The sequence below is a fragment of the Schistocerca americana genome, chromosome 4 (assembly GCF_021461395.2).
Source record: "Schistocerca americana isolate TAMUIC-IGC-003095 chromosome 4, iqSchAmer2.1, whole genome shotgun sequence".
Classification (NCBI taxonomy): Eukaryota; Metazoa; Arthropoda; class Insecta; order Orthoptera; family Acrididae; genus Schistocerca; species Schistocerca americana.
Genome location: NC_060122.1, coordinates 841646805 through 841662061, shown reverse-complemented (window position 1 = coordinate 841662061; position 15257 = coordinate 841646805). Strand labels below are relative to the sequence as shown.

The 15257-nt window shown below is 43.3% G+C and overlaps 1 protein-coding gene across 1 annotated transcript in view; it reads left to right on the top strand.

The window, feature by feature from the left end:
• Window positions 1-15257, top strand: part of LOC124613855 (epithelial discoidin domain-containing receptor 1-like) — a 616622-nt gene that overhangs the window by 564102 nt on the left and 37263 nt on the right. The window contains 1 exon segment of the mRNA XM_047142580.1: window positions 3036-3177. Coding sequence (XP_046998536.1) covers window positions 3036-3177 — 142 coding nt within the window.

The window sequence follows — 15257 nt, the reverse complement described above, 5'->3', positions numbered from 1 at the left end:
TTTCGAAGTTTTGGTATCTCTAAGCACGTCGAAATTCAGTTCTTAATTTAAATTAGTACCAAAGGTATTTTTCATGTAATATGTGAAATATTCGCAGCCTGAAAAATTTGCTACTTGATAACTGTCAGGCAAAGCTCTTTGCATAGCAAAAGTGCCAACACAGTGGGGGCTAAGATTTCCAGCACAGCTCCTGTTGCTGTATTCTGGCGGCAGTAGTACAGCCCAGTAGCTGTCAAGTACTGTAACTGGGGATATAGAAGCAGCTATATCACACCAGCCCTGAGACTAGAGTGCACGTTTGTCAAAATTACCTGTACAGCTGAGTCATAGAGTACTCACTTCTTCTTCATAAACATCCAGCACATATACACATTGACATATTATGTTTACCAGGTGGGTAGGAGCAAATATTCTCCATATTTCGCAAATGAATGTATATTTAGTTTGTAGGCATATTAATGTCGTGCTGCGTTACTAGTTTTAAATAGGAACATCATATCCCGATGCTTCGAGTCAGTTGACTGGTCAAAACGAAGCAGTTAACACGAAATTTCGATTGTATATCATTAATGTACAATTCCTAGTAAAAGTACTTACACTTTATCCACGAATAATATGGGCGTGTTGAACGTTGCTCTGAGTCGTAAATAGCCAGGTTCCTGCAGTGCAAGACGTCTTGTGACATTTGAAAGAAATGCGTGAAGACGCAACTTGAATTTTGATCTGACTTTTAATAAAATTTTGAAGTTTTCTAAGTACATTAGTTAAAGAAGTTAATCAAAAAGCAATGACAAAAGTACAGTGTCTGAGAAAATAGCTGTTGACTGACGTTGACTTTACGGGTGTAGTTCCCTGGGTTTACACTCTTCCAATCACATGTAGTACGAACTTAGTTGAATTTACAGTTTTTTCAAACTTACAGCTACAGAATTTAACTTCAGAGTAATAACACTGCAATGATGATGAATAAAATGAACCATGGACATAAACTGATTACTTAGAATAGTAAGACACGTAACATTTACGTTTGAAAATCGAAATATTAGGGACATTAAGAATACTAAACCACTATTTAATAACTACTGGGTGTCTAATTTTGCTAATATTTGCATTACTTTAAATCATGTATTTATGATTAGTGTGAAAGACTTTCAGAAGTTACTTATGAAATAATATGTACTAGTATATTTACATCACATTAGACTGTACTTTTTACTTGTTCGGTAAAACTATACACAAAATCCAGCAATTGGTTACATTTTCGCAAGTAATCAACTTATATGTCTTGGTCAAATACAAAAGACAGATGTACACTACTATTTGTAAAAACTGAAACACTGAGAAGCAGTGGTCTGCAACACGCCAAGATGAGAGGACGTGTAGAACAGCGGAACCGTAAAAAGTGATTTAAACAACAGAGAGGTGACGTCCACGTAGGCGCAATACCGCCCTCTTTTGTGTGACCGGACAGATCAGCGTTACGCAACGCTCAGTTGGTGCGAAGCCGTCATACGGCGTGGAAACGTGTAACCAAAGTGCCGCATGTCTCAACGACATCACAGCATGGAATATCGGCGTGATAGTGCGTTCGAACGGGGTAGAATGGTTGGTCTTCGGGACTTTGCGGTTCGTACAAGTCACGCTGCCAACAGTGCGAGGTGGGGGGGGGGGGAGGGGGGGGGGGGTTCGTGGAGCCAGTGGCGAACAGGGAAGCACACAACGCCAACGGGGTATTGGACGACACAGTGTGACCGCAACGTGACACGACCGCCATTTTTCCACTTGGCTGTGAATGACGGAGGAGCTCTGTCCCCAGTGTTGGCGCGACTTTCAAGCACTGCATGAGTGTGAACATGTGTGTGTCGACGGTTCCATGCCGTCTTCTGCGCGCTTGTGGCACGCTTGCAATCGTGTTGGCTTCCATTGAAAAGAACCCACCATCGCTGCAGACTGCAATGGACACCTGAAAGCAGAGCCGGCCGAAGTGGCCGTGCGGTTAAAGGCGCTGCAGTCTGGAACCGCAAGACCGCTACGGTCGCAGGTTCGAATCCTGCCTCGGGCATGGATGTTTGTGATGTCCTTAGGTTAGTTAGGTTTAACTAGTTCTAAGTTCTAGGGGACTAATGACCTCAGCAGTTGAGTCCCATAGTGCTCAGAGCCATTTGAACACCTGAAAGCAGACACAGGCGTGCTGGGTGGTGGAATGTAGCGTTTTCGGGCGGCTCCTGCTTCAACGATGGCCGTGTATGCGTTCGATGGCGCTATGGTAAACGCAGTCTGGCAGACTATTGTTGAGTGGCATAGCAGACAACAGCCAAGTGTGATGGTTTGGGGCACCATTGCCTACAAAACGCGAGCTCTCCTCCTACGTCTTGAGACAATCGGAACACCTAGCGCTACATCAGGGAGGTTCTGCAACCCGAGGCACTGTCCCTCCTGCAGGCCGTCCCGTATGCCATTTTCAGTAGGACAACGCTCCGCCACATGTGGCGAGGAATGTGCAAGCCTTCTTCGAAGAACAACGGGGACCACTGCTTCCCTGGCTTGCCTGTTCCACTGACACGTCACTCATCGAACGTGTCTTGGATATGGTAGGTCGGGAACCCGCTCGTTCAGGTCCTCGTGTAGCCACAGCTGATGCATTGCTGACGCGCCTACAAACTGTATGGCAGAATATTCCCCAGAAACATACCCAGGCGCTCTTTGATTCCGTGCCACGACATCCACCAGCTTTGATTATAGCACGTGTTGGCGCTACTCCGTACTGAAAGTCCACAGTCACACTGCACGTGCAGGTCTCTAATGCTAATAATTTTGTGTAGCGTCATGCTCCTAACCTGGCGAGTGAGGCTCCACATTGTGACCGCATGTCTCGGTCTGGGCGTTTCACTTCCTACAGACAGAGGTGTATTTGTTGCTACCTGCGTGGCAAAGTAACAGAAGAGGGAACTGAGGAGAACGGATGCCGGTATTAGACGTGTTGTGTGTGTGATTCAGAGAGTACACAGTGTGTGTTGCGTGTTGTGGTGTTGCAGGAACTGCGTGGTGGGCCCGCAGTTCAGCGTGAAGGTGTCGGACCACGCGACCTACTGCTCGCGCTACGACCGCGACTACTACGTCAGCGACACCCAGGCGCGGCTGCCCGTGCGCTGGATGGCCTGGGAGAGCCTGCTGCTGGTGAGCGAGGCTCCACAACACATGCACACAAAAACACACACCTCTTTCCCTTCTCTTCACCTCTACCGCTTAGGCGACATACGCTGTTCCCCTCCTCTGTGACTTCCAACGAAGGTCGTCAAAAATTGCTTAGGAAGATCTAAGCGAGTCCAGGAGCTCATTTCTCGCATCAGTCATCCTTATTTTACGCTACAGAATATAATCTGAGCCATGGCAATTTCTAAAACAGAACTCATTTAAGCTAAGATAGTTGCAAGAGTTGAAGATAAATCCACGAGAAAAACACATTGCTATTGATTAGATTAGTACTTGTTCCATAGATCATGAATACGACACTTCGTAATGATGTGGAACGTGTCAGGTTAATAAAAGGTGTCTATACAAGATACTACATTAGACAAAATATTACATGACACTCAATATTTTTAATTTTTGTGGGGGTTGGGAAATTACCCACTTACTATGTCCAAAAATTCGTCTAATGAGTAGAAGGAGTTGCCATTAAGAAATTCTTTTAATTTTCTTTTAAATGCTATATGGCTATCTGTCAGACTTTTGATGCTATTAGGTAAGTGACCAAAGACTTTTGTGGCAGCATAATTTAACCCCTTCTGAGCCAAAGTTAGATTTAACCCTGAGTAGTGGAGATCATCCTTTCTCCTAGTGTTGTAGCCGTGTACACTGCTATTACTTTTGAATTCGTTCGGATTGTGAGTAACAAATTTCATAAGTGAATAAATATATTGTGAGGCTACAGTGAAGATCGCTAGCTCTTTAAATAAGTGTCTGCAGAATGATCTTGGATGAGCTCCAGCAGTTATTCTGATTACACGCTTTTGTGCAGTGAACACTCTTTTACTCAATGATGAGTTACCCCAGAATGTGATGCCATACGAAATCAGAGAATGAAAATAAGCGTGGTAAGCTAATTTACTCAGATGTATATCTCCAAAATTTGCAATGACCCTAATAGCATAAGTAGCTGAACTGAAACGTTTCAGCAGATCCTCAGTGTGTTTTTTCCAGTTCAACTCCTCATCAATGCATACATCTAGAAATTTTGCATATTCTACCTTAGCTACTGATTTCTGATCGAAGTCTATATTTATTAATGGTGTCATTCCATTTACTGTGTGGAACTGTATATACTGTCTTTTTGTCAAAGTTTAATGAGAGCCCATTTGCAGAGAACCACTTAGTAATTTTCTGAAAAACATCCTCTACAATCTCATCAGATGATTCTTGTGTGTTGGGTGTGATAGCTATACTTGTACCAGCGTCAAAAAGTACCAGCTTTGCATCTTCGTGAATATAGAATGGCAAGTCATTAATATACATTAAGAAGAGCAGAGGACCCAAGACCGAACCTTGCGGCACCCCATTCTTGGTTGTTCCCCAGTATGAGAAATCACCAGTTTTTTGCATATTATGTGAACTGTTTATTTCACCTTTCTGCACTCTTCCAGTTAGGTATGATTTAAACCATTTGAGCACTGTCCCATTGATACCACAGTACTTGAGCTTATCTAGAAGTATTCCACGATTTACACAATCAAAAGCCTTTGATAGATCACAAAAAATCCCAACAGGTGACTTCCGGTTACTCAGAGCATTTAATATTTCATTAGTGAAAGTATATATAGCATTTTCCGTTGAAAAACCCTTCTGGAAACCAAACTGATATTTTGTTAAAACTTTATTTTTACAAAGGAGTGAAGCTACTCTACAATACATTACTTTTTCAAGAATTTTGGATAAGGCAGTTAGAAGAGAGATTGTACAGTAGTTGTTGACATCAGGCGTATCCCCTTTTTTATGCAGTGGTTTAACAATGGCATACTTCAGTCTGTCTGGGAAAATACCTTGCTTCAGAGAGCTATTACAATGTGGCTAAGAATCCCACTTATTTTTTGGGAACAAGCTTTTATTATCCTACTGGAAATGCCATCAATTCCATGTGAGCTTTTATTCTTGAGAGCGTTTATTATCTTCCTAATTTCAGAAGGAGAGGTGGGTGGAATTTCAATTGTATCAAATGGTGTGGGTAAGGCCTCTTCCATTAAGTGCCTTGGTTCTTCTAATGAAGATAAAGCAAGTGACATGGATAGTTTCAGTAGCACGATGGAAAAATATCAAGGTTTCATGGACGGATCTGAACCCAGATTTAGAACAGCGCCTCTATTGGGGGACCGAAATAATGCGCTGATTGAGGGACTCCAGTGATGCTGGTAGAATGTCAGAAGCTGTCTGACCAACGAGATCTAGACATTGCAGATAAGACTGGCTAACAAACAGAAGCCCAATTCGAATAATAATAAACATGTACATCTACATCCATACTGCGCAAGCCACCTGATGGTGTGTGGCGGAGGGTACCTTGAGTACCTTTATCGGTTCTCCCTTCTATTCCAGTCTCGCATTGTTCGTGAAAAGAAAGATTGTCGGTATGTCTCTGTGTGGGCTCTAATCTCTCTGATTTTATCCTCTTGGTCTCTTCGCGAGATATACGTAGGAAGGAGCAATATACTGCTTGACTACTAGGTGAAGGTATGTCCTCGAAACTTCAACAAAAGCCCGTACCGAGCTACTGAGCGTCTCTCCTGCAGAGCCTCCCACTGGAGTTTATCTATCATCTCCGTAACGCTTTCGCGACTACTAAATGATCCTGCTCTCCGTTGGATCATCTCTATCTCTTCTATCAACCCTATATAGTACAGAGCCCACACCAGTGAGCAGTAAACATAAACCTGTAACTTTCAATGACAAAAGATCTCAAACTATACCTCCTCATGACCTGCTTCAGAATGTGATTCAGAACAATAAGAAGAAAACTTTACTTTTGCTCGGAGAATTGCTGAAGTTATTTCTCTTCCTTATGAAAATATGTATAAAGAGTACATTATTGTCTCTGATATCAATAGCTGCTCTGTGGCTCTGCCTGGGCTCATAACACAGCGTGCATTGCTGGCCTGAAGAATCACAAAACGTTAATAGTCCTGTAACAACATACATTTTTCATAGGAAATTTTTCAGCTTGTTCATCTGATCTCTCGTGTCACCAGGTAAGCACTCATCGTACACAACAAAGTGCTTTTCATCTACCTGTTATAAATCGAATTATTACGGAAGGTACTACCCATCTCAGATTTGCTCCCTATAATTTAACAGAAAGTAATACACTAAGTCATTTCCAGTTGACAAGATTAGACGAAAATAGAAACAAATGGGATATTATGGGTGATTTCAGTTGATTCCCAGGTGGTAAGGGATCACCAAACTTGCGTGTTGTAAAAGAAAATTAATGGGATATTCACTAGATACAATTTCAAAAAAAACTATGAAACCTACAGTTTTTAGGTGCACATTTTTAAAAACCTATTTAATTATTTACCTTGAGATGAGCAACAGGAGCCAAAGACTTCTGGCATACGAAGTTGCCCTTGTTCTGCTAACAGCCATGTCAAAGAGGGCAGAAGAATGGACAGATGTTCACAGCACACTCTTATGTTTGCGGTGACAAACTGCCCCCCAAAAGGTGGAATACTCGGCAATAATCCATGACATGACGATGCAGAAGGCAATGCAAACCACAGCATTAAAGATACGCAGTGTGTGTCCATAGGATATGTCGCATCTAACTGAAAAAGAGTCGTGATGATCTCTCCATTGGCAATGGATTCCAGATTAGTCTCCCACTCCCATCTCTGGGAAGGGACTGCCAACTTGAAGCTAACGATGTGAGAAAGACTGAATAACCAATCGAAGGATAACATTCTACAAGTCGGCTTGTGGAACGTAGTAGAAAAGCTAAAAAACTAAAAAGGGAAATGCAAAGGCACAGTCTACAAACAGTGGGGGTCAGTGATACCAAATGGGGAGATAAGCATTCCTGGTCTGACGAATATACGGTAATGTCAACAGAATGAGAAAACAGTATAACAGGAGTAGGATTCGTTATGAATAGGTAAGTAGAGCAGAGAGTTAGTCACTGTGAACAGTTCGTTCACGGGATGGATAAGGATGGTTCTCTTTATTAAGGATGATAGTATACAGTCACATTTCCTTGAACCTTAATATACTTTGTCAATGGACCATCAATTTTGATCCAAATATTAATCCTCTCATTAGCATTAACACGTCTTCTATTTTTTGTATACAATAAAAATGGCTTGTCTGTTAAGAAAACAGCTGTACCATAATTCCTATCGCCCTTCACTCCTATAGAGAAGGTACGATAAGCTACAATGTCTCTGTCATAGTAAGCCTCCAATCCTTCCAAAGGCTTATCACTACCACGTACTAAAGCAATAGTTAACCAACCATTACCAGTAACAACTTCAGTGTTAGTACATGAAAAATTAATTTTCGCTCCAACAAATGTAATAGGCCCTGAAAGTAGCTCTTCTTGTGCTACATTATTTGGAATTGAAGAATACGTATCAACTGTCTTGTAAACTGGCATTCTTGATCTTCTTGTATATCTCCTCCTCCGGTACGGAAGGGCTGTGTGCTTCGTGCGGCTGCCTCGAGTGAAATGAGCGTGCTGCTGCCTGCATAGTGGATGTATGTCACTGATAAGATGGGCGCGGCAGGAAGTAGCGCGCTTATAAACCGCAATGGCGGCGCCGGAAGTCGAGTTTTTGCGCGGATCGCCCTTAGTTAAAACTAGAGGGCGATCCGCCGAGTTCTAGCGGTGGCCGAGCGAAGCTCGTTCGAGGTCACCCGCCAATATGGCGGCGCACACAGCCATGAAAGAACACCCACCCACCTCCCCAGGGGTCGGAACCCCTGCAACCCACAATAGATAAAGATGCTTCAGTAGCTGATTAGTGTTTTTGTTTAAAAAAAAGGATAAAGATAAGGATGGTTCTCTTTATTAAGGATGATAGTATACAGTCACATCTCCTTGAACCTTAATATATTTTGTCAATGGACCATCAATTTTGATCATGGCTGTGTGCGCCGCCATATTGGCGGGTGACCTTGAACGAGCTTCGCTCGGCCGCCGCTAGAGCTCGGCGGATCGCCCTCTAATTTTAACCAAGGGCGATCCGCACAAAAAATCGACTTCCGGCGCCGCCATTGCGGTTTATGAGCGCGCTACTTCCTGCTGCGCCCATCTTATCAGTGACATACATCCACTATGCAGGCAGCAGCACGCTCATTTCACTCAAGGCAGCCGCACGAAACACACAGCCATGCCGTACCAGAGGAGTAGATATACAAGAAGATCAAGAATGCTGTGGCTGTGTGCGCCGCCATATTGGCGGGTGACCTTGAACGAGCTTCGCTTGGCCGCCGCTAGAGCTCAGCGGATCGCCCTCAAATTTTAAGTAAGGGCGATCCGCGCAAGAAATCGACTTCCGGCGCCGCCATTGCGGTTTATGAGCGCGCTACTTCCTGCCGCGCCCATCTTATCAGTGACATACATCCACTATGCAGGCAGCAGCACGCTCATTTCACTCGAGGCAGCCGCACGAAGCACACAGCCATGCCGTACCGGAGGAGGAGATATACAAGAAGATCAAGAATGCCAGTTTACAAGACAGTTGATACGTATTCTTCAATTCCAAATAATGTAGCACAAGAAGAGCTACTTTCAGGGCCTATTACATTTGTTGGAGCGAAAATTAATTTTTCATGTACTAACACTGAAGTTGTTACTGGTAATGGTTGGTTAACTATTGCTTTAGTACGTGGTAGTGATAAGCCTTTGGAAGGATTGGAGGCTTACTATGACAGAGACATTGTAGCTTATCGTACCTTTTCTATAGGCAAGTAAATGGCAGCAGCAACAGAGCAGTTATACGTGCAGACATCACAAGCAGAAGTTGAAGAGACAGAGAAAATATGAATGTATGAGAATATTGGGTAATTCAGAACCTAAAATACGATAATCTAATAATCATGGGGGACCGAAACACTGTAGTAGAAGAACGAGTAGAACAAATAGTAACAGGAGAATATACGCTTGGTAGTACAAATGAGAGGGAAGAAAGACTAAATTCGTTCCACAATAACTTTCAGCTAGAAACAGCAAATACAATTAAAAGTATCACAGTAGGATGATGTATATGGTATAGATGGGAAAAAAACATTTTTTCAGTGGTCGGGGCCGAACTTCCCACTCACCTGAATGAACTAGCTCTTTTTCATGACTCACCAAAATAAATGAAAAAAAGTTATCTTGACTTTTTAATTCAGGCCGTTATACCTGTATCTTTATTTGATTTAGTTCTGTTTTGTAATATCACAAAAAGAGACGTAATTAGTTTGTCATATGCCTACTAATTATGAGATTTAAATCATCTGCTTTTCATCTTCTGTATTATTTAAAAAATTTGCAACGAAATCCCAAACACTTTTTATTAAGTGGAAAAATTTCAAAATTAGGCCTATTCTTGTTATGCTTTCATACTTTTATTGGAGACAGAATATAATACAAGTAATATGGCATAACTGTAATTAATTTAAGTATGTAAAGTATCCATTTACAATCATTATTACTATATTTATATATCCCCAAAGAGGAAAAATTAATCAGTGTTATCATTTACAAATAAAACTTTTTTTTATTTGAAGTGAGTCAGTTTCTTTCCTCAGAGCATATTTGTCCTGCTTTTGAAAGTATACACTCACAGGGCACTAACATAACTTGCATACATCATTACTGCGTAGAGCAATTTCCTCGTTGGTTCAAATGGCTCTGAGCATTATGGGACTCAACTGCTGTGGTCATAAGTCCCCTAGAACTTAGAACTACTTAAACCTAACTAACCTAAGGACAGTACACACATCCATGCCCGAGGCAGGATTCGAACCTGCGACCGTAGCGGTCGTGCGGCTCCAGACTGTAGCGCCTTTAACCGCTCGGCCACTCCGGCCGGCTAATTTCCTCGTTCCCCACAAGTTTAAGGAATAGTTGTTTATAGGCAAACAAGTCTTAGATAAATAGTTGTCTAGTTCGACAGTCACTGCACATGATTTCCCTGGACTGAGATCACACTCCAGACAGCTGTTCATGTTTTATCCACAACTGCAAAGGGATATAATCTATTTGTACCTTCAAGGGAAACAGAAGTTATGTCACCCAGAGGCCAGAAGCCAATTCCCAACAAGATAATAATAAATGATCAGAAAATATAAAGTATAAATTCGTTCCGTTTCTTAGGAAATATGGTCTCATTCATGGCAGAAATAGATGTACAAAAGAAAGTAGATAGATTTAATTACATTAGCAGAAAAATGTGTAAAATCTTCTGATCTAAAATAAGAAAGGGAACTGTACCCAAGTTCTACAAAACAATGTCAGAAGCAACTATGACTTTTGGAAGTGAACTGTGCAATGAAAAACAAAAGAATAAATAATACAAGCATTGGAGATGCGACTCCTGAGAAGAACAGCTGGTTACACACTCTCTGACAGGAGGATGAATGCTGTCATCAGAGGAGAACAGGCAGGGAAAAGCTTAAATGAATAGACTAAGCAATACAGAAACAACTGGATTGACTATTCTACAAGACTGAAAAACAAGAGAAGACCCAAATTATATAGTGGGAATAGGGTCTTTCGAAAGATGGAGAAAAAGGTGGTAAGGTCAGTAATGTCAGTCAAGATGGTGCAACAGGCAAATCCACAATACATGCAGGTAAAAGATGAATCTCATATTGATAATATTATGATTTCTTAAGTCATTGTGTTGTAATAAGTTCTGAAATTACATTTAAAACCCTGGCCCAATCTAAGAAGAGTCCTGCAAGCATCATCAGTACGACCAGGTTGAATAAATAAATAAATTTAAAAAATGTCATTGTGCTTTCATACATATAAAAACAATTATGTGAAAATACATTGTTATTATGATAAAGGACAACATCCAGTAAAGCCATACATGGATGAAGGGACACTAGCCAGGGAAGTGAGCTGCAAGCTAAATCAGTGGGTTACCGCAGAGCACGGATAGCAGAGTGACTCCAGAGCAGCTTTGTAATCCACTCTGTGTGATGGGCTGGTGATCGAGACCAGCTTGAGCATGGGATCAGCTGGAGTGCAGGATCCGCTGACAAGTGGGATCAGCTGGTGATCATGATAGTCCAACACAAGGGATTGGCTGGCAATCAGGATCGACTGGTGAGTGGGATTCACTAGCGATTTGGATCGCCCAGTGCACGGGATTAGCTGACGAATCGGATCATGTGGCACATGTGATTGGCTGCCGAAAAGTACTGCCTGGTGCACGGGATCAGCTGGTGATTGGGATCAGCTGAAAGTGTGTCTGAGATGTGGTGGTACAGAAGTATATTGAAAATTAGGTGGTCTAATAAAATAGGGAATGCGGTGATACTCCGCAGAAATGGTGCAGAAGTGAAAGTATGGAAAACATGATAAAAACGGAATTAGGAAACCATCCAACAAAGGGTTGAGGATGTAGGTTGCAAGCATTACTCTGAGACGACGAGGTTGGCACAAGAGGGTAATTCACAGCGGGCCATATCAAACGTCTCAGAAGATTGATGACTGCAAAAAAAGTCCTGACAATTATTGACGTCACATATTTCTTGAGTAATTTTCCGTCTTTCCAGTGTAGGAAGATATTGAATATTTCTACAGTATTCAGCCTGGTGACGGCGTACTGCATCCTGATGCAGTTGGTCATGGTTGAATCTTCCGCCTTTAAGGCCCCGTGTCCTCACCCCAACAACGGCCTTGTCTTAGTAGATACACCGGTTCCCGTGAGATCACCGAAGTTAAGAGCTGTCGGGCGTGGTCGGCACTTGGATGGGTGACCATCCAGGCCGCCATGCACTGTTGCCACTTTTCGGGGAGCACTCAGACTCGTGATGCCAATTGAGGAGCTACTCGACCGAATAGTAGCGGCTACGGTCAAGAATACCATCTTACGACGGGCACAGCGGTGTGCTGACCCCACGCCCCTCCTATCCGCACCCTCCACCGAGGATGACACGGCGGTCGGATGGTCTCGGTAGGCCACTCGTGGCCTGACTTCGGAGTGCTTTTTTTCCCCATGCCAAGGAAAGTAGGTTATCCTGATACAGCCTGGTTGAATACTCGTGAAATATTCAAAATCAGTTACCTCTAATGTAAGTCTGTAAACTTTCGTTGCTTTCGTGGCCATTGTCACTGAAATTAAAAGCTTCTCAGTTCTTAGGCCGCGTCATTTTTTTTTTTTTCTAAACGATTGACGTTTCGACTCCTGTGCTGTCCACTGCAGTCAATGACGATGGCCCGTCAGTGGTAGCCACAAGAGATTTAACTAATGCTCCCCTTCTTCTGCATTAGCACTGGAATACTTCAATTGCTCTCCAATGACCACTGCCCACCAATGGTAGCCTCAAGAATTTTTACCTTATAATCCCACTTCTCCAGCACAAGCGCGGGAAAACTACCTTTTGTAAGAGAACGCAACAGTGATCTCTGACATTTTTTAGTCAATAGTGAACACACAAGATCCTCAAGAAGATCCCAGCAGAGGGGTCGACGCGTTGATCGTTTAGATGAAATATGACGTGGCTTAACTACCAATAAGCTCTCAACTTGACATTTCTCTTCAAAAACGGACGCAGTCTTGATAGCGAAAAGATTTATTTCAATGGTAACCTGTTTTGGGTAGCTTTCGACCGTCCTTGTACCAGAATGATAGACGGTGGCGGTGAATTGAGCGGACATTGTGATGTCACGAACGTCAGCTGGAGTTAAAACACCCATTCCATTCACCGCCACCATCTACCATCATGGTCTGGGTGCCTGAGGATGGTCAAAAACAGACCGAAACCAGTTACCATCGAAATAAATGTTTTTGCGGTCGCGACCGTTTGTGTTCATTTTTAAAGCACTTTTAGCTAGACTGCTGTTTCTCCAAGAGAAAAGTTCTCAAAAATTACTTTTCTCTTCTTTCATCTCTGGTTCTACTTGTTAATGTGAAAAATGGCCAGTTGCAGTGCGGTCCAGAATCCACCCTAAAATGATGCCCCCGCCCCCCCCCCCCCCTCCCTCATCTTATCAGTAGCTGAGTATGTTGATTTGTTACTGTCCATCTGTAAAATAATCCTGAAAATAATTCTTTGTCTTTATTTCAGTTGCATGAGTAGCATCGTCATCAATTAAATTAGCTACGCCTTCAAAACCACAAAGCGATCTCCCAAAGCGTTACTGAACTTGGATCATTCGAGTACAAGTCCAACAACGAATCGCTTTTAAATAAGCTCTACACAGAAATTATTTACAACACCCTTGAAAGAGCACACAGGTCGCTCTGAGCACTGTAGATGGTGTGGAACTGATATCTGGCGATCATATGACCGTCCGCCTCTGGTGAAGTAAGTCATAGCAGAGAAGTAGTGTGTACGGGGCAATTGATTGTATGCAAAAAGTGCAGCATTCGTCGCTAACGTTATATCCGGGCCTAGATATAATCAAAGTTAAAGCACTTCATTACGTTTATTAATCAAGCACTGATAACTGAACGACGTCTGCGCGCCAGTATAAACTGTATAGTTTAAATGATATCGTAGTGAACAATTCAAGAGTTCGTAGTTAATTAAGTAAATCACGAAAAATTACAGAATAACATTTGCAGAAGTTCTTGGTAATGACAAGGCAAAACGAACAGTAGCTTCTTGATAGATCAAGATGAGTTAATACCCTGAGTAAATGAAATAAAGTCTCACTCCACATTAACACGCGGCTAGGCCGAATAAAAAGAGTCACTCTATGATGATGTCATGAGTCAGCAGTGAAAAGTTAATATCCGACTCGGTAAACAACAGGAAAAAGTCTAATTCCGCCAGGCGGCCCCACACACTAAGTTAGACGGAAATAGGCACAGTAACGAAACGTACCAATGTCCTAGGAGTCGACCAGTGCAGCGAAGTGAAATCTCGTCCGGGGTGCTGCAGGTCGAAGTCACGATGTCGCAGCGTGATGATAGTGATGATTCCACAACTGTAGACTGCGATATGACTGCCGCTGAGAGCTGCAGCTAGGGGCTAAATAGTCGCCAGCACAGTGGTACTATGTATATGATTGGCCGCGCTTGTCTCCTCGGCGGCAGCTCCTCCAGGTCACGCGCTGGCACCTAAGTATGCTGGCCGGCCCGTGGATGCCGCTCTCCTTTGTCACAAGATGCCTGGCGTGTATTCGTGTTCGTCAGGGCGCTGGCCAGGCTGATGTTCCCAGAGGTGCCGTTGGTGCATAGTAGCTGTCATACCATAAGATTCCTTCCCAGGAGGATGAAGATGGAGAGATGGCAGCAGACTTTGGTGTCCTCGGTGTCTAGGGTGAGAGGCAGATGGTCTGGGATTCACGTCCAGCGGGATCGGGGGCTCATAACATCTGTGGCCCATTGTCCGGTGTGTGACGTCTACTGGTGGGAGAACAGGCTATGGTGTGCCCAAAGGTAGTTCCCCAGCCGTCTGAGATTCTGCAACAGAGAACTGTGTTAAGCAGTCGCGTGGGGGACTGAGACGTCTGCAGCCCCAAGTGCCATCCAGATATGCCACCTCCAACAAGGCTCTGCCGAGAACACTGTCACAGGTAACCAGTGGATATGACGCTGCAAGAAGGTTAGGGCCCTCACTAGGTCTTGCGTGGAGAACCTGTTGCTGAGACGGCATCATGAATGTGGTGGTTCGTCTGCTCCTGCACGAAGTATGGAAAGGTTGAAGAAGTATGGTTGCCCACAGAGCTTCTCTGTTGGAGAGGAACCGTCTTGGGGCGTATCCCAATATGATGCCAAGAAAAGGAAAACCGCGTCTTTCAGTGGTTGGTGATGACAGACATTAGCCAATTGGGCCTTAAAAAGGTGGAAGGATATTCCTGCCAACCCGTTCGATGCCGGATAGAGTGGCCCAGTGTGGATTAAAGAGATGTTATTGGTTTGAAAAAAGGTTTGAAATTCAGCAGAGGTAAATCGTGGTCTAGCGTCTGTGGCAATACACTTGGAAAGCCCACCGAGGTCAAAAGTCTTTGACAAGTCTCTCTTATAGCCTAGACCAAGGAAGTGAAAGAATTTTTGTCAGGGGAGTGAATCCAGTTGCTGCATCTACTGTTATGAGCCAAG